The sequence below is a fragment of the Nomascus leucogenys genome, chromosome 17 (genome assembly GCF_006542625.1).
Source record: "Nomascus leucogenys isolate Asia chromosome 17, Asia_NLE_v1, whole genome shotgun sequence".
In the NCBI taxonomy this organism is placed as follows: domain Eukaryota; kingdom Metazoa; phylum Chordata; class Mammalia; order Primates; family Hylobatidae; genus Nomascus; species Nomascus leucogenys.
Genome location: NC_044397.1, coordinates 88,564,145 through 88,586,228, shown reverse-complemented (window position 1 = coordinate 88,586,228; position 22,084 = coordinate 88,564,145). Strand labels below are relative to the sequence as shown.

At 53.1% G+C, this 22,084-nt stretch overlaps 2 protein-coding genes across 3 annotated transcripts; one reads left to right on the top strand and one right to left on the bottom strand.

Moving 5' to 3' along the window:
• Nucleotides 1-610: 610 nt before the first annotated feature.
• PPM1N (protein phosphatase, Mg2+/Mn2+ dependent 1N (putative)) lies at nucleotides 611-4,396 on the bottom strand. The gene is made up of 5 exons (XM_003277589.3): nucleotides 3,458-4,396; nucleotides 2,803-2,920; nucleotides 2,313-2,418; nucleotides 2,164-2,224; nucleotides 611-885 (listed from the first exon to the last, which is right to left on the bottom strand). Exons 1-5 carry the CDS (start codon nucleotides 4,394-4,396, stop codon nucleotides 817-819), a joined length of 1,293 nt encoding a protein of 430 aa, XP_003277637.1. The 3' UTR covers nucleotides 611-816.
• A 1,336-nt stretch (nucleotides 4,397-5,732) lies between these two features.
• On the top strand, nucleotides 5,733-18,806 carry RTN2 (reticulon 2). Of its 2 annotated transcripts, XM_003277582.4 has the most exons (10): nucleotides 5,733-5,998; nucleotides 7,671-7,715; nucleotides 7,805-8,284; nucleotides 8,390-8,644; nucleotides 14,582-14,789; nucleotides 15,149-15,287; nucleotides 15,429-15,498; nucleotides 15,618-15,664; nucleotides 17,985-18,043; nucleotides 18,309-18,806. In XM_003277582.4, the coding sequence occupies exons 1-10, from the start codon at nucleotides 5,965-5,967 to the stop codon at nucleotides 18,388-18,390; spliced, it is 1,419 nt and encodes a 472-aa protein (XP_003277630.2). In that variant the 5' UTR covers nucleotides 5,733-5,964; the 3' UTR covers nucleotides 18,391-18,806. The 2 variants fall into 2 exon arrangements, with proteins under 2 accessions (XP_003277630.2, XP_030653228.1); XM_030797368.1 differs by lacking the exons at nucleotides 5,733-5,998; nucleotides 7,671-7,715; nucleotides 7,805-8,284; nucleotides 8,390-8,644 and adding an exon at nucleotides 9,421-9,640.
• The last annotated feature ends 3,278 nt before the right edge of the window (nucleotides 18,807-22,084 follow it).

Sequence of the window (22,084 nt, the reverse complement as noted above, 5' to 3'; positions counted from 1 at the left end):
AACCCGGGAGGCGGAGCTTGCAGTGAGCCGAGCGAGCACCCTTGCACACTCCAGCCTGGGTGACAGAGCGAGACTCCATCTCAAAAAAAAAAAAAAAAAAAAAAATTACAGATTGCGTCTTGCTGTTTCCCAGGCTGGTCTCAAACTCTTGGGCTCAAGTGATCCTCCCACCTCAGCCTCCCCAAGTGCTGAGATTACAGATGTGAGCCACTGCGCGTGGCGAGATGACTTTATTTATTGATTCCCTTATTTCCTGTGTCTCCTGACCAAGAGGTCAGCCCCACGGTGGCAAGGATCTTGGTGGGTCAGCCTGGTTCATGGCTGTGAGGCTAAGGCCTGGCACACAGCAGGTGCCCTATAACGTATTTGCTAACAGACTAGGCAAAACATGTTTTTTTGTTTTTTACAAGAAAATGTATTTGGAATCACTTATGTAAATAAAGTTTAATAATCAAAACTCCACTTCCCCTCAAAAACAGATGAATAATAAGAAGGAAAGAGGTTATTGGACTGAGTTATCTCTCAGAATCTGTTCGGCTCTGAGTATTTCAAAAACATTTGGTTGGGTTTTTTTTTGTTTTTTGTTTTTTTTTCGTTTTGGGCTTTTTTCTTTTTGGTCTGGATGTTGGTGGAATTTCCCCTCTCGTAAGACTTTTCTGTGAGAGGGAAGTAAGAGAAGAAGAAATAAGCATTTTGGGTTCCTACATTGGCCTTCCTTCCTTCCGCTGGTACATGTAGTTGGGGAAAGGGTCGGTTTTCTTCTTTAGTTCTGTTGAGGCCCCAGAGAAGCAAAGGATCCCCAAAGGACAACAGCTGTCAGGGCTCCATGTCCAAGGCTGAGCTCACATGCGTGGGGGTGGACTTCCCAGCCCCATCCTGCCCCTTCTGTAACACAAAATTGTGAGAGAAGGTAATTAGAAATCCTGTCTTATCTCCTGGCACCTCTTCCTTTTCCTTTGAGGGACCACCATACCCCATCTCACAATCCATTAAGGTTTGAATGGAATGGACCCCAACCCCAAGTGCGACCCCAGCCTGGCCAATCAGACACAGTGACTGGTCAGGCATGTGACCTGGTGTGGCCAATGAGAACCAGCCCCCAAAGACCACTGCTGCAACTCCGGGGAAATTGGCAAACTCTCTCCACTGGGGAGGACAGGCTGCTGGGGTGTAAGCCTGGAGCTGCAAGTCTCTGCTACCTCAGGAGAAGACCCTGAAAGGGAATGAAGCCAACTTGGAGAAAATAAAAAGAGCCCATTCACGATGACATCATCTGACAACTGGATGCAGCCATGCCTTAAGACTCTAAACTCTTCAATTACATGGCCCAGTAAATTCCGTTTTGGTTTCCCAGCTTGAATTGGGCTTCCATCTCTCGCGACTCAAAGAAAACGGACAAATACCTCCTTCAGTACTGAGAAATTATCAACAATCCTCCCTCATCAACATGATAACCAAACTCCCATCTCTGCCACGCAAAGGCCTTGGGGCTCTAAACCCAGCTTCCTCCCTCCCATTTCTTCCCTGATCCCACTCCATGCCTTGGTCCACCACTACCTCTGGATATCTCCAAATTCTCCTTAGCTATCTGGGCCCCATTACAGCTTCTCTCGTCTAAGACCTGGATCATACTCATATATGTCCTGATGGTATCTGCTGTGCGTCCAGGCCTTGGAATTAGTCATTAGCATTCCCTGAATGTTTCCATCTTATTCTTGGATGTGGGAAGCACTTAGGCTGATGGGGCAATGTAGAGCATTGCAGGCTCACATTTCTTGGAGGGAATCACTGTCTCTTCTCTGCATCTGCGTCTCCCTCCTCATGCCTTGCACAATGCTTCAGGGCTGGGAGTAGGAATGTATTAATATAGCAAGCTGGCCGGGCGCGGTGGCTCCCGCCTGTAATCCCAGCACTTTGGGAGGCCAAAGCAGGAGGATCTCTTGAGCCCAGGAGTTTGAGACCAGCCTGGGCAACATAGTAAGACCCAGTCTAAAAAAAAAAGAGAGAAAAGAAAGGAAGGAAAAAAAGAAAAAGAAGAGAAAAGAGGAATAAAATATATCAGGCAAATCCCTTATCCTCACTGGCTTCAATTTCCCTGTCACTAAGAGGGGTGTGGGGGGGGTCCTCTCCTAAGAGAAACATTGGAGAACACAGGATCCTTACCTCTCTGCACTCTTCTGAGACCTGGCAGATCTGAGAATAAACTTCAGCAATGACAGTGGCCCTGCAGAGCACAGGAAGGCCCTCAGGAGGGGACTCTCCTCCTTCCACCCCACCCTCATTCCACCCCACCCTTCCTCACCCCAACTTACTTGCAGTCCAACCCTCCCCCAGGAGGTAAATCTGGGATGTCCTCTGAGGCCAGAGTCCTGAAAACTGTGTTCAGGCTGGGGGGCTCCTGAGCAGAGGCACACAGTTCTGAGAAAGAGTCAAGAGTTGGGCTGGGCACAGTGGCGCACGCCTGTAATCCCAGCATTTTGGGAGACCAAGGCGGGCGGATCACTTGAGGCCAGGAGTTCGAGACCAGCCTGGACAACATAGTGAAACCCCGTCTCTACTAAAAATACAAAAATTAGCTGGGTGTGGTGGTGCATGCCTGTAATCCCAGCTACTCAGGAGGCTGAGGCAGGAGAATCGCTTGAACCCGGAAGGCGGAGGTTGCAGTGAGCCAAGATCATGCCACTGCACTCCAGCCTAGGCGACAGAGCAAGACTCCATCTCAAAAAAAAAAAAAAGAAAAAGTTATGGCAGAGCCTTCCCTGGCCAACCACCCCTCCAGCTGGGCCCCCCGAGCCTGCTCACCAGCGATTCTGCGGCCCAGGGCTGCGTCCAGTGCTAGCTCCCTCCTGATCGCCTCCTCAGAAGGCCTAGGGGCCCCAGGGAAGCAGACCAGGATGCAGGTCATGTTGTCCAGGCTGCCCTGAAGCCGGTGGAGAAAACGGAGCCCGGTGGGGGAGAGTCGAAGGCAGAGCTTCCCAACAATCCCCAGGTTCAAGTCCCCCACTTCATTCTACGTATGCCCATTTCTTTCACGTCCCACCCACCTGCCAATCCTCTCCTACTGGGACCAAACCCGGTCCTATGCCCTCTCAATTGAGAGAACAATGCCCTTTCCCTAAAGCTCCGCCCGCTCTGATGTTTACCTGCTCTTCCACCTTCCAGCACTAATCAATACTTCAGGCCCGGCTCCTAAGACCCCGAATCGCCCCATTCCAAAAGCCCACGCCCTTTCTCTTAAATCCCTTCCACTAACTCTCCCCTCGTGCCTCACAGCATCCCTCGGGCTCCCCCGCTGTATTTTGGCCCTGCCCACTTCAGGCCACGCCCTTCGCTCGAGCCCCATCCCCTCCTCTAGCTTTACTCTTGCCTCTCCATCAAAGCCCTCCTCCCCAAAACCCCGAGGCTCTCTCCCTCTGCTGCACCAAGCCTCAAAGATACCACGCCACGCCCCCAGGACCTTGCACAGACACGTGTCCAACAGCTGCGCGCAGAGAAGCTCTGGGGCCAGGCCCAAGCGGAGGCGCGAAGCCACCAGTCCCGCCAGGGCAGCACCAGACACAGTGTCCCAGACGCCATCAGAGGCCAGGAGCATGAACTCGTCCTCAGCCTGGCGTGCCAGTGCGGCCACCTCAGGCTCCGCAGAAACGAGCTGTAGCTCGGGGGGCCTCCCCGGAGCCTCCTTGTAGGCAAAGTCGCCCAACGCTCGCGAGACTGCCAGAGAACCCTCGACGCGGCGGCGGCGGATGGTGCCGCCGGCGGCGTGGATGCGCTCGCGTTCCCGGGGTCGAAGGGGCCGGTGGTCCTCTGTGCTGAAGGCCACGGCGCCAGCGCGGCTCAGCACCGCGCGGGAGTCACCGCAGTGCGCCAAGTACAGAAACCGCGGGGAGACCAGCAACGCCACGGCCGTGGAGCCGCCCGTTTCCACGCGGGGCCAGAGGGAGCGCAGGTGCTCGTCGGCGCTCAAGAAGGCTCGGCGCAGCGCCTCGCGCACGCCCTCGGGCTCGCTAGGCCGTGGGCCCAGCTCCTCGAGCACATGGCCTGGCAAATGGCGTGCACCGAAGCGGGCAGCTCGAGCCCCACCGTGGCCGTCGAGGACGGCAAACAAGGCCCAGCCCGCGGGCAAACCAGGTAAGGAAAGCCAAGTGCAGTGAGCATCCTCCATGCGCGCGCGCCAGCCTTGCGCCGCGCTAGCCCCGAAGCGCAGGCCCCCAGACGCCTCGGCACCCCCGTGCGGCCGCTGGGCGCGGCGCGGCGCTGTCAACAGAGACCGAGGCCCATCGGGGGCCCTGCGCCCCGCCTCCTCCTCCGTCTCTTCCTCCTCCCCCTCCTTCTCCGTCTCCTTTTTCTTGCAAGCGGTCCAGAGGAGACGCTGCAGCTGGCGGGCCAGGGCCGCCATCCTTCAGCCCTGGGATCAGGAAGGCTCCACCCCGTACACCTGCCCGCCCCCTCCATTAATCCCCTCCGCTGTGAGATTTTAAACCATCTAAGTCTCCTTCCTGTCCTTTGACCTGCTCTTTAGGCGGGTCACTAGAAGGAATTACACTTCTGGGTCTCCTCTCTCCTGCACCTACAAAGCGGGGTTTGGGATCTGAATCAGGAAAAAAAAAGAAAAAAGATAATACTGTACCAGTGGCAAACTATTACATAGTACTAATGTGTCACACACTGTTATACATCATCATCTCCAGTTTACAGATGGAAGAAGAAACAGTCACAGAAGTAACCGGTGTTCCAGGGAAACTAATTCTAGAATCTGTGTTCTCAACACAACACGCAGTCCAAGCTCTTCCCACCTCAGTGGTACAGCCCCCAACCTCAAAACCTGTAAATACCATACTTGGCCGGGCGCGGCGGCTCACGCCTATAATCCCAGCACTTAGGGAGGCCGAGGCAGGCGGATCGCTTAAGCCCAGGAGTTTGAGACCAGCCTGGGAAACACAGCGAGACCCCGTCTCCACAAAAATTAAAATTTAGCCAGGCGCGGTGGAACACACCTGTGATCCCAGCTACTCAGGAGGCTTAGGTGGGAGGATCACCTGAACCCGGGAGGTCGAGGCTGCAGTGAGCCGTGATCCTATCACTGCACTCCAGCCTCGGCGACAGAGCGAGACTCTGTCTCAAAAAGCTATATACATATATTTTTTTCTTTACTTTTTTTAGTTCTACCCTTCCCCTCTGGGGCTTCGGTTTTCTCTTCCAGGCCCCGCCCATCCAGGGTTCACGCACACAGCTCCAGACCCTTCTAATTTTCGCAGACCTGGAATCCGACCCCACCCAGTTATAGTTGAATAATTCCCTGTTGCTTTAGCCCCGCCCAGGTTTGAGCTCCTCTGCGTGCCCCAAAAGTTTCTGAATCGTTTCTTTCGGCCCCCTTTCTCGCTCCCTCTGCAAATCTAGGCTCGGACCCTACCTCAGAGCATTAGAATCTTTCCACCCCCTCCTCAATGGCACCCCGAGTTCCACCCCAACCCACTCAGGCTCGTTCACCATCCTCTCCCAAGTCCCTCGCCCGACTCCAGGCCTCCGCCCCTCTTCCCCTAAAGGCTGCGCCCTCTGCGTTCTAGGCTCCGCCCTTCAGGCTGCTTTCCCCTCCTTCCTGGCGCCGTAGCCCACCCTCTTGGCTCCGCCCCTTTAGTAAGAAGGTCACGCCCCTCTGCCTGATCCTCGGCGTTTCCCCGCCCCTCGCCCTCCCTCTGGTACCGCCCCGCCCGTCCTCTGGCCCCGCCCCCGGCCGCGCGCTGCAGTGCATTCCCCACCTCGGCCCCGCCCGCCCCCGCCGAGCCGAGCACAGGGCGGCGACGGCGGCGGCGGCGGCGGCTGCTGCTGCTGGAGCAGCCCGGGAGGAGGAGGCGGCGAGGATGGCAGCGGCGTCGTGGGCGCGGCGGAGATGAATGCCCGCGACCCCGGGCCCAGGGCGGCACAGCCGGAGTGGGCGGGGGTCCCGATGCAGGCCCGAGGGGGGCCATGGGGCAGGTCCTGCCGGTCTTCGCCCACTGCAGTGAGTAGAGGAAGGCTGGGGCCTGGTGTGGGCCCCAGAGGTCCAGGTGGGGTACTCCCCGGTGTCCCCTCGGCGCTTGCCCGCAGAAGAGCCGGGATGGGGGGAGGAGGCATAGGAGACAAAGGAAGCTCTCCCCTCCCCCGCGCTCTGGCGGCGACGGGGGCAGCCTGACCCGGAGGACCTGGACGAAACAGGGCGGAGGTGAGGGGGCACTGAGACAGCAGGCGGGGGACGCGCTGCTCTCTGGGATGTACCGCCCGGCCCCGCCCGGGAACGAGGACGCGCTTGGGGAGCTGTCCCCTGTCTCTGGTGCTGGCCGCAGCTGGCGGGGAGGGGGTTGAACGGAGGGTAGGGCCAGGATGGAAAACAGGGGTCTGGCTCCCAGTCACTTGTCTTCGCATCCCACCCCCGTTTTCTGTCCAAGAGGCAGCCCCGACCTCGCCCAAACTGTCCAACCCCCTGTCCCGGGAAAACAGCCATCCGTGGTTTGGGGACAAGGACTCATGGGTCCTTAGCGGTCTTTACCACTGATTAATGGTAATCCTGGGGAAGACCCACACCATTCCAGGCCTCCCATTCCCCAGCTGAGGAAACGAGGTGAGGGCACGGGGCGTCAGATTTCAATTTCCAAACCGCATTGAGCATCATCTATGTGCAAAGCTCTGAACTAGCTCTAAGGGGCTGGATTCCCAGCTGAAAACGCCTAGCCTGATCCTCACAATCTCTGAGCTCACAGCTATAACAGTCCATGTCTGTCCCACACATGGGGGTTCTGACAGCTGGGGATTTCAACACCCTTAGATCTAGCCACTTCCATGTCTTGGGTGTCCAGATGCCAAAATTCTAAGAATTGGTGATTTCAGCATTTTCGAGTATCATCCCAACATTCTAAGATCTTGTCGTTAACTTCAGATTACAAAGGGAGGACCATCTCATCTGTCTCTCCCCACCGCCCTTACCTCTCCGTTCTCACCTCCCACCCCTCTCCTCCTCAGTCACTCTTCTCCAGTCATATCTTTGCACCTCTCTATTCCTCAGATGCCAAGCATGGTGCCTGGCTCAGGGGCTTTGCACTGGCTTCCTTCTCTACCTGGAAGACGTCCCTGAACATCTGCATGGCTTCCTCACTTCCTTCAGATCTCTGTTCAAACGTCATCTTATCAGAGAAGCCTTCTTGACCACCCTATGACAAACAGCACCCCTTCACTTTCTTCACTTTCTCTTCCCCTACCCTTCTTTACTTTGCTCCATATGCTTATCTGCACCCGACATCATGTATTCACTTGTTTATTGTTTGTCTATCCCAAAGAGTGTCAGCTCCAGGAGGGCAGGGATTTTGTCTGTTTTCTTCACAGCTGTATCCCCAGGACCTAGAACAGTGCCTGGGGATACGTAGTAGAACATAGTAGGTGCTCAATAAATGGTTGTTGAACGAATGAATGAATTGAAACCTCCTAAGATTCCTACTTTGAAGACTCTAAGATTAAGATTCCTGGATTTGGACTTCTAAGACTCTGAGCTTCATCAGGCAGTGACGCTAGGTTTTAGAGTCTATGTGCAGAATGTTCTAAAAGTCCCGTGATTCAAATATTCTAAGATTCCAGGACTGGGACACTTCTGTGATTCGGACAGTCTAAGCTTCTAAGAGTCTTCGATTCTTTCCCTCTCGCAGAAGAAGCTCCGTCTACAGCCTCCTCAACTCCTGATTCCACAGAAGGTAAGTGGAGGGGAGCATGTGAAGGGGCTCAGGGCTGGGCAGCTCAGGGACCTGCTGAGGGAAACAAGGCTCTCCTTCACCCACTGCAGGAGGGAACGACGACTCCGATTTTCGGGAGCTGCACACAGCCCGGGAATTCTCAGAGGAGGACGAGGAGGAGACCACGTCGCAGGACTGGGGCACCCCTCGGGAGCTGACCTTCTCCTACATTGCCTTTGATGGCGTAGTGGGCTCCGGGGGCCGCAGGGATTCAACTGCCCGCCGCCCCCGCCCCCAGGGCCGCTCAGTCTCGGAACCACGAGACCAGCACCCTCAGCCCAGCCTGGGCGACAGCTTGGAGAGCATCCCCAGCCTGAGCCAATCCCCGGAGCCTGGACGCCGGGGTGATCCTGACGCCGCCCCTCCATCCGAGCGCCCTCTGGAAGACCTGAGACTTCGGTTGGACCAGCTGGGCTGGGTGGCCCGGGGAGTGGGATCCGGGGAGGACTCTTCCACCAGCAGCTCCACCCCGCTGGAAGACGAAGAACCCGAAGAACCCAACAGATTGGAGGCAGGAGAAGCTGGGGAAGGTGAGATATCCGAGGTGCTGGGACCGAAGCCAAGAGGGGTGGGTGGTTTCTCCTTGGGGCACCTCCAAGAAGAAAGCTCATGGCCTTCTCTCTCTACCATGTCAGAACTGGACCTACGACTCCAACTTGCTCAGCCCTCACCGCCCGAGGTCTTGACTCCCCAGCTCAGTCCGGGCTCTGGGACACCCCAGGCCGGTACTCCGTCCCCATCCCAATCGCGAGATTCGAACTCTGGGCCCGAAGAGCCCTTGCTGGAAGAGGAAGAAAAGCAGTGGGGGCCACTGGAGCAAGAGCCAATAAGGGGACAGTGCCTCGATAGCACGGACCAATTAGAATTCACGGTGGAGCCACGCCTTCTAGGTAAGCAACGTGTATGAAGATGCTGCACTGGTCCACAGAAGGCAAAGGGTGAGAGGATTTTGAATTAAAGGGACCAGCCTCACAAAGGAACAGCAGATAGTGGAAAAGGGAAGAGGTATTGCTACTGGCTAGACCTGATAAACTCCGCTCTTTTAAAAAATTTCCCCGGCCAGGCGTGGTGGCTCACGCCTGTAATCCCAGCTCTTTGGGAGGCCGAGGCGGGCGGATCATTTGAAGTGAGGAGTTCGAGACCAGCCTGGCCAACATGGTGAAGCCGTGTCTGTACTCGGGAGGCTGAGGCAGGAGAATCGCTTGAACCTAGAAGGCAGACGTTGCAGTGAGCCAAGATCGCGCCACTGCACTCCAGCCTGGGCGACAGAGCGAGACTCCGTCTCAAAAAATAAAAATAAAATAAAATAATCCTCCCTTTTCTGGAGTGCTCCTCCTAGTGGCTGATTTTGGACAGGCCAAATCCCTGAAAAAATACAGTTCTCTCCTTATTTAGATGTGGCCGTAGAATATTTATAAGTAAACTCTGTGTCTTTTAAAAACTCTTCTTTTTGGCCGGGCGCAGTGGCTCATGCTTGTAATCCTAACACTTTGGAAGGCCGAGGCGGGAGGATCCTTGGAAGCCAGGAATGCAAGACCAGCCTGGGCAACATAGGGAGACTCATCTCTATTTGAAAAAACAAACAAAAACCCTCTTTTTCCTGACCACATCTATTGGCCAGTTGTAAAATGACCCAGCCTTACTTTAAAATATGCGCCGCCTCCAGGAACAGCTATGGAATGGTTAAAGACATCATTGCTTTTGGCTGTTTACAAGACGGTTCCAATTTTGGAATTGTCCCCACCTCTATGGACAGCCATTGGCTGGGTCCAAAGGGGCCCCACCCCCCCCCACTCCTGTCCTCCGGGTTCTACTGAAGTGGGCAAAATCCCCGAGAAGCAGCGGTGTCCCCAGCCTCTCACTCGGAGCCGATATGGGGAGTAAAGGTGGGCTTGCGGAACGGGCTGGACGGGGGCTGAGGTCGGCGGAAAGGGGTCCAAACTCGCCCTTATCTCCTGCACATCTGGAGCATTTTTATTACTGGTCTGCTTCCCCAGCGCTGCAGGCTGGGGCTAGGGGGCCGAGGGGCAGTATAGGGAGGGCCTAGAGGGTGCATGGGGTCCCTTCTCCTAGCCAGCACTTTGGGGTCCAGAGGCAGGGAGGCCCCCCTCCCCCAGCCTCGGCCCCAGGCAGCGCTGTCACTCGGGGGCCGGACGGGCCAGAACAGCTGCGGGGAGGCCCCCTCCCCCCAGCGTGCCTAAACTTAGCCCCCGCCTCAGGCGACCTGGCCCCTCCCCCATCCACTGGCGCCGGCCACTAGGAGCCTGCCTGGGAGGGCCCTGCGATGGGGAGGGAGGGGGCTGCGCTATTTAGAGGTAAATGAGAGGAGATGCATTGGAAGGATAGGGAAGTGAGGGGTGGGCCTCTGAGAGGGACGGGTCGGAGGGGTCAGTTGGAGGGAGGGTGGGAGGATAGAGAGGATCTGGAAAGGAATAGAAAGGTACTGAGTTCCTGGTTTTCGGGACTCCAATGAAAGCAGACTACTAAAGTTTCTTTTTCTTTTTAAGCCGCAGAGTCTCCCTCTGTCGCCCTTTCTGGAGTGCAGTGGTGGGACCATAGCTCATTGCAGCCTTGAACTCCTGGGCGCAAGTGATCCTCCCACCACAGCCTCCCAAGTAGTTGGGACTAGAGCCACAGGCCACCACACCTTGCTAATTTTCTTATTTTGTTTGTAGAGACAGGGTCTCACTATGTTGTCCAGGCCTCAGGTGATCCTCCCGCCTCGGCCTCCCAAAGTGTTGTGATTACAGGAGTGAGCCTAAAGTTTAGACAGATGAGATGAAGGTTGGGGTACAAAGGTCACTGGTCAGGGCTGAGGTTGGGTTTAGGAGGTGTGTTTTAGGGTCTCAGAAAGGGGTCAGAAATTTGAGTTAGGCCCTGGAAAGGAGTATGGCATTATTAATACGTTTAGGACTTAGAAACATGTGTTGCTAAGGGCATCAAGGGGATATCACTTTACACCTGACAGATTGGCAAAAGTTAAAAAGAACTACAACCCACTGCAAGGCAGGATGCTGGGAAAAGATCTTTCTCTTGCTTCTTGTGGAAATAAGAACTGTTATGGTCTTACTAGTAAGCAGTGTTTCAAAATTTATGACATTAAAAAAATATATGTGACCGGGCACGCTGGCTCATGCCTGTAATCCCAACATTTTGAGAGGCCGAGGCGGGAGGATCACTTGAAGCCAGGAATTCAACCTGGGCAACATAGCGAGACCCTATCTCTACAAAATATTTTAAAATTAGCCAGGTTTAGGAGGCCGAGGTGGGCAGATCACAAGGTCAGGAGATTGAGACCATCCTGGCTAATATGGTGAAACCCAGTCTCTACTAAAAATACAAAAAATTAGTCGGGCATGGGGCCGGGCGCCTGTAGTCCCAGCTACTCAGGAGGCTGAGGCAGGAGAATGGCGTGAACCCGGGAGGCAGAGCTTGCAGTGAGCCGAGATTGTGCCACTGCACTCCAGCTTAGGCAACAGAGCGAGACTCTGTCTCAAAAAAAAAAAAAAAAAAAAAAATTAGCCAGGCCAGGCATGGCGGCTCATGCCTGTAATCCCAGCTACTTGGGAGGCTGAGGCACGATAATCTCTTGAACTCGGGAGGCAGAGGCTGCAGTGAGCTGAGATCATGCCACTGTACTCCAGCCTGGGTCACAGAGGAAGACTCTGTCCAAAAAAAAAAAAAATTAGCATGATATGGTGGTGCCACCTGTAGTCCCAGCTGCTAGGAGGCGGAGGTAGGAGGATTGCTTGACTCTGGGAAGTAGAGGCTATAGTGAGCCATGATCACGCCACTGCACTCCAGCCAGGGTGACAGAGTGAGACTCTGTCTCTAAAAATAAAAATAAAAAGTAAAAAGAAAAAAAATGCGGCCGGGGGGCTGGGTGCGGTGGCTCACGCTTGTAATCCCAGCACTTTGGGAGGCCGAGGCTGGCGGATGACGAGGTCAGGAGATCGAGACCACGGTGAAACCCCGTCTCTACTAAAAAAAATACAAAAAATTAGCAGGGCGTGGTGGCGGGCGCCTGTAGTCCCAGCTACTCGGAGAGGCTGAGGCAGGAGAATGGCGTGAACCCGGGAGGCAGAGCTTGCAGTGAGCTGAGATCGCACCACTGCACTCCAGCCTGGGTGACAGAGCAAGACTCTGTCTCAAAAAAAAAAAAAAAAAATGCGGCCGGGCGTGGTGGCTCACGCCTGTAATCCCAGCACTTTTGGAGGCCAAGGCGGTGGATCACCTGAGGTCAGGAGATCAAGACCATCCTGGCTAACATGGTGAAACCCCATCTCTAACTAAAAATAACAAAAAATTAGCCAGGCGTAATGGCACATGCCTGTAATCCCAGCTACTCGGGAGGCTGAGGCAGGAGAATCGCTTGAACCCGGGAGGTGGAGGTTGCAGTGAGCTGAGATTGCACAATTGCACTCCAGCCTGGGCAACAAGAGCGAAACTCTGTCTAAAAAAAAAAAACCAAACCAAGGCCAGGCGTGGTGACTCACGCTTGTAATCCCAACACTTTGGGAGGCTGAGGTGGGAGGATTACTTGAGGTCAGGAGTTAGAGACCAGCCTGGCCAACATGGTGAAACCCCATCTCTACCAAAGTATAAAAAATTAGCCAGGTGTGGTGGAGCCCTCCTGTAATCTCAGCTACTCAGGAGGCTGAGGCAGGAGAATTGCTTGAACCCGGGAAGCGGAGGTTGCAGTGAGCCAAGATTGTGCCATTGCACTCCAGCCTGGGCCATAGAGCGAGACTCCATCTCAAACACACACACACACACACACACACACACACACACACACACACCCAGTCCACCCAGCAATTCCACCCTGGGAATCTATCTCAGAAATAGTCACTCCAGGAGGTGAGAATATCTGTTGGAGGATGTTGCTTGCAGTCCTGCTTGCGGTGAAGGGGCTAGGAAACAAACTGAATGACCCAGCAATAGGTCAAATAAATAATGGTTAAATAAATAAATAATGGTTAAATAAAATGAATGATAGCACAGGAGCACAGCCACAACACAGAATACTATGCAGGTCTTTAAAAGAATGAATTAAGGCCAGGCGCGGGTGCACGTGCCTGTAATCCCAGCACTTTGGGAGGCTGAGGCAGGGAAATGCTTGAGGCCAACTGTTTGAGACCAACCTAACAAACATAGCGACACCCCATCTCTACTGAAAGTACAAAAATTAGCCAAGCCTGGTGGCATGTACCTGTAGTCCCAGCTACTCAGGAGGCTAAGGTGGGAGGATAGCTTGAACCCAGGAGGCTGAGGTTATAGTGAACCAAGATCACGCCACAGCACTCCAGTCTTGGCAACAGAGTGAGACTCTGTCAAAAAAACAAAAAAGAATGAATGAATTAAAAGCTAATCAGGGATGGTGGCTCACATCTGTAATCCCAGTGCTTTGGGAGGCCAAATGTGGAGGATCACTTGAGACCAGAAGTTCAAGGCTGAAGTGAATTGTGATGACACCACTGCACTCCAGCCTGGGCAACAGAGTGAGACTCTCTCTTTGGAACAAAAGGGGGAGAGGGAGCTATTTCAGTTGATTAGGAAGAAAAGTGGAGTGAAGTATGCATGATGCAGAAAAGTGTGTATATAATTCCATTTGTCTTTTTTCTTTCTTTCTTTTTTTTTTTTTTTTTTTTGAGAGAGAGTCTTGCTCTGTCTCCCAGGCTGGAGTGCAGTGTCGTTATCTCGACTCACTGTAACCTCTGCCTCCCAGGTTCAAGTGATTCTTGTGCCTCAGCCTCTCAAGTAGCTGGGGTTACAAGCACCTGCCACCAAGCCTGGCTAATTTTTGTATTTTTAGTAGAAATGGGGTTTCAGCATGTTGGCCAGGCTGGCTTTGAACCTGGTGATCTGCCTGCCTCGGCCTCCCAAAGTGCTAGGATTACAGGTGTGAGCCACCGCGCCCAGCATAATTCCATTTTTCATAAGAAATGACCAAGAAGCATCAGTTTGTATTTCTGTGTCCACACATAATTATATGGGGAGGAGTAAGATTAATGGGACTTGCTAGATGGTTAACTTGGGTTTTCCAGGGGGAGAAGAAGGGAGGTAAGCACGGAAGAAAAGAGGCCACTAAAAATTTGCGGCCGAGCATGGTGGCTCATGCCTGTAATCCCAGCACTTTGGGAGGCCAAGGCGGGTGGACCACGAGGTCAGGAGTTCGAGACCAGCCTGACCAACATGGTGAAACCCCGTCTCTGCTAAAAATACAAAAATTAGCCGGGAATGGTGGCACATGCCTGTAATCCCAGCTACTTAGGAGGCTGAGGCAGGAGAATCGCTTGAACTAGGGAGGCAGAGGTTGCAGTGAGTCGAGATTGCGCCACTGCACTCCAGCCTGGGCAATAGAGAAAATAAAATAAAATAAAATAATAAAAATAAATAAAATTGCAAATCGGGCTGTGTGCTGTGCCTCACACCTATAATCCCAGCACTTTGGAAGGCTGATGCGGGAGGATAACTTGAGGCCAGGAGTTCGAGACCAGCCTGGGCAGCACAGCGAGACCTCCCCAAAAAATTAGCTGAGTGGTGTGGTGCACGCCTATAGTCCCAGCTACTGAGGAGGCTGAGGTGGGAGGATCACTTGAGCCCAGGAGATCGAGGCTGCAGTGAGCTATGATTGCACCACTGCCCTCCAGCCTGGGCGACAGAGTGAGACCCTGTCTCTCAAAAAAAAAAAAAAAAAAAAGGAAATCAGGTTATGCTCAAACAGGTGTGTCGAGAAGTCATTTTTCAGCTGTAGGACAGGGAAAGGGAGGTGAGGAGAGCAGCCAGGTCAGGTACAAGCCCTGATGCCCCCCACCCCTCCACAGTGGCTGACCTGCTGTACTGGAAGGACACGAGGACGTCAGGAGTGGTCTTCACAGGCCTGATGGTCTCCCTCCTCTGCCTCCTGCACTTTAGCATCGTGTCCGTGGCCGCGCACGTGGCTCTGTTGCTGCTCTGCGGCACCATCTCTCTCAGGGTTTACCGCAAAGTGCTGCAGGCCGTGCACCGGGGGGATGGAGCCAACCCTTTCCAGTGAGAACCCCTGGCCCCTGACCTGAGCCCCTGTCCTGACCCTAAAGCATGACCCATGACCTCAAATCAGGCATTAACTCCCACCCGGACCCTGACTCATCTTGATCATTTTTCATCCCGATCCCCTAACCTACCCTTCAATCCTAATCTCTGATCCCAACCTGGTACCCTTCATCCTCGATCCCTTCCCCTGACCCTGACCCTAACCCCAGCCCTCTACAGGTGGTTCCTCTGAGCTGCCCCTCAGTCCTAACTCTGATCTTCTCCCAACCGCCATTCCTCGCCCTTGTTTCAGCTGCCCCTGCACCAGTCTGAGCTGGTCACCCACTGAGTCGCCCCACACTCCTTTGTCCCCGCAGGGCCTACCTGGATGTGGACCTCACCCTGACTCGGGAGCAGACGGAACGTTTGTCCCAGCAGATCGCCTCCCGCGTGGTCTCGGCGGCCACGCAGCTGCGGCATTTCTTCCTGGTAGAAGACCTCGTGGATTCCCTCAAGGTGGTCTGGAGCTCTCAGCCCCTCCTGGGTTCCCCCATTCACCTCTGCACAGCTAAGCGGTGGGAGGGCGACTGTTGGGTAAATTCACAGCATGGGAGGGAATTTCCGGTGGGCTCTGCTGACCCTGACCTTCACCCCCAGCTGGCCCTTCTCTTCTACATCTTGACCTTCGTGGGTGCCATCTTCAATGGTTTGACTCTTCTCATTCTGGGTGAGCTGGGAAGGCCGTGAGGGGCAAATGGGGACTTGGAGTCTGGTGGGGGACAGGGCTCCAGATGGAACTGTTCATCTCTTGGGAACACCCTGACGCCCCCGTCTCTGTACCCACAGGAGTGATTGGTCTATTCACCATCCCCCTGCTGTACCGGCAGCATCAGGTGAGTGTGACACCCTCAGTTGTCAGCACCCCAGCTAAACATGGGGGTCTGACCATCTCCTTCCAGAACGGGGGTCCCATTGACAGATGTCCTGGCCAGACACAGGTGTCCTGGCTGCAGCACCTTCTCAATACAACCAGAGTCTAACTAACATGTCTTATCAGCATCAGCCAGGGACAGGCTTTTTGTTTGTTTGTTTTTGTTTTGTTTTGGGTTTTCTTTGAGACAGAGTCTTGTTCTGTTGCCCAGGCTGGAGTACAGTGGTGTGATCTCGGCTCACTGCAACCTCCGTTTCCTGGGCTCAAGCAAGTCTCCTGCCTCAATCTCTGAGTAGCTGGGATTACAGGCATATGGCCACTGTGCCCAGCTAATTTTTGTATTTTTAGCAGAGATGGAGTTTTGCCATGTTGGCCAGGCTGGTCTCAAACTCCTAACCTCAAGTGATCTGCCCACCTTGGCCTCCCAAAGTGTTGGGATTACAGGCGTGAGCCACTGTGCCCAGCCTTTGCTGCCTTTTTTTTTTTTTTTTTGAGATGGAGTCTCACTCTGTTGCCCAGACTGGAGTGCAATGGCACGATCTTGGCTCACTGCAGCCTCTGCCTCCCAGGTTCAAGCGATTCTCCTGCCTCAGCTTCCCGAGTAGCTGGGATCACAGGTGCCTGCCACCATGCCTGGCTAATTTTTTGTATTTTTAGTAGAGACCGGGTTTCACCATGCTGGCCAGGCTGGTCTCGAACTGCCGACCTCAGGTGATCCGCCCACGTTGGCCTCCCAAAGTGCTGAGATTGGACTTCACTCTTGATTTTAACTGACATGTCAGTTAAATGCCACTACATTCCAGCCTGGGTGACAGAGCAAGAGTCTGTCTCAAAAAAAAAAAAAAACTCCAAAAAATCAAAGTCAAAAAATCAAAATAAAATCAAGAGTGGGATGGCTGTTGCCCACAAGACTGACATTAGCAGGACCACTGATATCCATCCTATCCAGAGACAGGCGGATGGAATGACAGCCCCTTCTCTAGCACAGCTGGGAGCTACATGATAATATGCCCTGCCGGTTAGTCCTAACTCTGTCCTTCACAGGCTGGAATCACCAAGACTCACAATTAAACTGTATTTAAATCAGGCCAGGCCGACCTGTGGCTCACAACTGTAATCCCGGCACTTTGAGAGGTTGAGACAGGAGAATTGCTTGAGGCCAGAAGTTCAAGACCAGCCTTGGCAACATAGTAAGACCCCCTATCTCTACAAAAAGGTTAAAAATTAGCCAGGTGTGGTGGCATACCTATAGTCCCAGCTACTCTGAAAGCTGAGGCAAGAGGATGGGTTGAACCCTAGGAGGTCGAGGCTGCAGTGAGCTGTGATCATGCCACTGCACTCCAGCCTGGGCAACAGAGCAAGACCCTATCTAAAAAAAAAAAAAAGTGCTGGGCATGGTGGCTTACGCTTGTGATCCCAGCTTTGGGAGGCTGAGGCAGGCAGATCACTTGAGGTCAGGACTTCGAGACCAGCCTGGCCAACATGGTAAAACCCTGTCTCTATTAAAAATCCAAAAATTAGCAAGGATTGGTGGTGTGCACCTGTAATCCCAGCTACTCAGGAGGCTGAGGCAATAGAATTGCTTGAACCCGGGAGGCGGGGGTGGTAGTGAGCTGAGATTGCACCACTGCAGTCCAGCCTGGGCCACAGAGCAAGACTCCGTCTCAGAAAAAAAAAAAAAAAAAGTACAAGAAGAAAAGAAAAAAAAATCCAAAAATTAGCCGGGCATGTTGGTGCACACCTGTAATCCCAGCTATTTGGGAGGCTGAGGCAGGAGAATCGCTTGAACCCAGGAGGCTGAGGTTTCAGTGAACCAAGATCATGCCACTGCACTCCAGGCTGGGTGACAGAGCGAGACCCTGTCTCAAAAAAATAAATAAAAATAAATAAATAATTTTTTAAAAAACACGAGTATATAAATCAATCCACTCAGGGACTCGGTTACCAGTACCAATGCCTTCTGTTCTCACCCTACCCCACAACACGCACATAAGCAAACTCACTAAAAGATTAACCATCTTGCCCAGGACACGGCCTCACTGCCAGATACTTGTGTGTTCCACTTGACATCACTCTCCATACAGAGTATGGCCCAACTCACTGACCCTACAACTGGCATCTCTGGCATCTAATGTATTCTATGAAGTTTAGAGCCAGGGGTGGCATGGTGGGCCACTCCTCACAACTCTTGATTTGTAGGTTGGGGAGGAAGCAGCCTCCTATGTGACTAAAGAGAAGAAACCCCTCCAATCCCTTCTTTCACTCTTTTTTGGTCTCCCCAGGCTCAGATCGACCAGTATGTGGGGTTGGTGACCAATCAGTTGAGCCACATCAAAGCTAAGTAAGAGCATGGGGCGGAGGTCGATGGGAGGGGGAAGTGGGAGAGCTTGGGAACCTTTCCTTTCTACTCTCGCTGTCCTCAAATCTCCTGGGGTAATGTCCCCTTGAAAAGGCTGAGAAGGCAATTCCAATGCGGGCCACTAGGTGGAGGGCAGGAGCTGGCTTCGGGCTCTTGGTCAGTTTCCCACCCAGCTTTCCCCGTCGTCCCCAGATGCCCACCCCCCGTCTCTTGTCCCACCTCGTGATCCCACCTGTTTCTCCTTCAGGATCCGAGCTAAAATCCCAGGGACCGGAGCCCTGGCCTCTGCAGCAGCCGCAGTCTCCGGATCCAAAGCCAAAGCCGAATGAGAACGGTGTCTCTGCCCGCAGGACGCCTGCCCCCACCCCCCGCAGCCCTCTGCCCCCCTCCATCTCCTGTCCGTTCCCACCCACTCCCCTCCTCGGCCCGAGCCTTTTCCCGGTGGGTGTCAGGATCACTCCCACTAGGGACTCCTCGCTAATTACCTGAGCGACCAGGACTACATTTCCCAAGAGGCTCTGCTCCAGGAGTCCAGGAAAAACGAGGCACCTTGGCCGCGGGGCCTGCTGGGACTTGTAGTTGCCTAGACAGGGCACCACCCTGCACTTCCGGACCCGCCGCTGGAGGCGCCGTGAGGCTTTGGTGTCTCCTGGACGCTACTAGCCCCAACGCCGGGGCTTTGCATGGGGCCCATGGGAGGCCTGAGCTTGGATTTACACTGTAATAAAGACTCCTGTGGAAAACCCGAGGCCTCTTGTGCTTCCAGAACCCTCCAGTTATTCACCTTTCTGCACTGAAAAGCACTTAAGTGACACTCCAGGAGAACCCCATCTCTGGGGAAGAAGCTCCCTCTGCCATCTGTGTAGGTTATGAAATGATTGAGGGGAGGCCGGGCCCAGTGGCTCACGCCTGTAATCCCAGAACTTTGGGAGGCCGAGGAGGTTGGATCACTTGAGGTCAGAAGTTCAAGACCAGCCTGGCCAACATGGTGAAACCCCATCTCTACTAAAAATACAAAATTTAGCCGGGTGTGGTGGTGCAAGCCTGTAATCACAGCTACTCGGGAGGCTGAGGCATGAGAGTCGCTTGAATCTGAGAGATGGAGGTTGTAGTGAGCCGAGATTGTGCCACTGCACTCCAGCCTTGGCGACAGAGCGAGATTCTGTCTCAAAAAAAAAAAGATGATTGAGGGGAAGATGCTGACAGACCACCCATTCCAGGGTTAGCCAAGCCTTGGCAGCCACTTCCCATGCCTGTGCTCAAGGCAGACATCACTCATGGATCCCACACCCTGCCTACTGTGCAGCCACCTCAACTGAGCCCAAACCCACGTGTCCAACGGCCTCTGGATGCCCCTTCCCCCCTAAATCTAAGTAAACGTCTTCTTCATCCTACCTGATTTCCAACTCAGGGATGTCTTCACTGCCCAAGGTGTCACCAGGCCAGACACCCAGGTATGGCTCTGGACTTCTACACACTCACCTCCCACAAATAGTCACAATGCTGTGTCTATCCTGCCTCACAAACGTCTCTCACCCACCCGCTTCTCCCCATCCTGATTGCCTCGGGAACAAATACAGGGCCTCCCTGGACCTCCAGTTTCAAAACTGTAATCCGAGGCCTAGCATGATGACTCACATCTGTAATACCAACACTTTGGGAGGCCAATGTGGGAGAATCACTTGAGGCCAAAAGTTTGAGACCACCCTGAGCAACATAACAAGACCCTCGTCTCTAAAAAAAAAAAAAAAAATTAGCCGGGTGTGGTGGTGCATGCCTGTAGTCCCAGGTACTCGGGAGGCTAAGACAGGAAAATTGCTTGAGCCCAGGAGTTCGAGGTTACAGAGAGCTATGATCACACCACCGCACTTCAACCTGAGTTACAGACGGAGACCCTGTCTCTAAACAAAAACAAAAACAAAACACAAACAAACTACAGACTGGGCGTAGTGGCTCAAGCCTGTAATCCCAGCACTTTGGGAGGCCAAGGTGGGCAGATCACTGAGGTCAGGAGTTCCAGACCAGCCTGACCAACGTGACGAAACTCCATCTCTACTAAAAATACAAAAATTAGCTGAGTGTGGTGGCGCATACCTGTAATCCCAGCTACTCGGGATCCTGAGGCAGGAGGATCGCTTGAATCCAGGAGGCAGAGGTTGCAGTGAGCCAGGATCATGCCGCTGCACTCCAGCCTGGGCAACAGGGAAAGACTCTATCAAAACAACAACAACAACAACAACAAACAACTAAACTGGGAAAGGATGAAGCAAAGGGACCCATGGGGAGACTGGGAGGACACTGAGGTCTAAAGATCCACAGACCTGGGTTTGAATCCTGGCTCTACTACTCCTTGAGTGTGTGACCTTCAGCATATGACTTCACCTCTCAAAGCCTCAGTTTCCTCAAATGGAAAACTTATTAGGCCGGGCATGATGGCTCACATCAGCAATCCCAGCACTTCGGAAGGCCGAGGAGGGAGGATCACTTAAGGCCAGGAGTTTGAGACAAGTTTGGGCAACATAGCAAGACCTCATCTCTACAAAAAAATTAAGTAAGAAAAAAAGAGGCCGGGCGCAGTGGCTCACACCTGTAATCCCAGCACTTTGGGAAGCCAAGGAAGGCGGATCACCGGAGGTCAGGAGTTCAAGACAAGCCTGGCCAACATGGTGAAACCCCATCTCTACTAAAAATACAAAAATTAGCCGGGTGTGGTGGTGGGCGCCTGTAATCCCAGCTACTTGGGAGGCTGAGGCAGGAGAATCGCTTGAACTCGGAAGGTGGAGGTTGTAGAGAGCCGAGATTGCGTCACTGCACTCCAGATAGGGTGACAGAGCAAGACCCTGTTTCCAAAAAAAAAAAAGAAAAAAGAAAAAGAAGAAAACTGTCAACCATAATTATACCTACATGTAAAGGCCTTGGCATGGGGCCTGGCATATAATAAATGCACAGTAAGCAGTTATAATACTGTTTCCCAAACCTCAGTCATTCCCCACATGACCTTCATCATCTTTCTCCAACCTGTTCTGTTATTCATCTAATATTTTTCTTGAAAATTGGTTTAATATTTAATAATATAATAACACATGTATTTCAAGAAGAAAGGTTACTTTGCCACCAGAAACCAGTATTGCTTGCCAGAAATAGAAGACAATAGTAAAAATAAACACAAAAATATTGACATTTAAAATGTTTGTGCAGCCAGGCGCAGTGGCTCATGCCTGTAATCTCAGCCCTTTGGGAGGCCAAGGCAGGTGGATCACCTGAGGTCGGGAGTTCGAGACCAGCCTGACCAACATGGAGAAACCATGTCTCTACTAAAAATACAAAATTAGCCGGGCGTGGTGGTGCATGCCTGTAATCCCAGCTACTTGGGAGGCTGAGGCAGGAAAATCGCTTGAACCTGGGAGGTGGAAGTTGCGGTGAGCCAAGATCACACCACTGCACTCCAGCCTCGGCAACAAGAGTGAAACTCCATCTCAAAAAAAAAGGCCAGGAGTGGTGGCTCACGCCTGTACTCCCAGCACTTTGGGAGGCCAAGGCAGGTGGATCATGAGGTCAGGAGATCGAGACCATCCTGGCTAACACAGTGAAACCCTGTCTCTACTAAAAATAGAAAAAAAAATTAGCCAGGCGTGGTGGCGGGCGCCTGTAGTGCCAGCTACTAGGGAGGCTGAGGCAGGAAAATGGTGTAAACCTGGGAGGCAGAGCTTGCAGTGAGCTGAGGTTGCGCCACTGCACTCCAGCCTGGGCGACAGAGCAAGACTGCATCTCAAAAAAAAAAAAAAAAAAAAAACTCACTTGTTCATCATGACACAAGTCACATATTAGGAGACAGATAATGGTGTTCCAAGGAGTCCTTACAGCCTCAGAATTTGTATACAGAGGTGCCTAGCAGCAACTATCTAGTTAAAACAAAGAGGGTTTAGGGGATGTATCTTGAATCTGGATTTGCCAAGCAGAGGCAATACTTTTTTTTTCTTTTTTTCTTTTCTTTTCTTTTTTTTTTTTTTCTTTTTTTGAGAC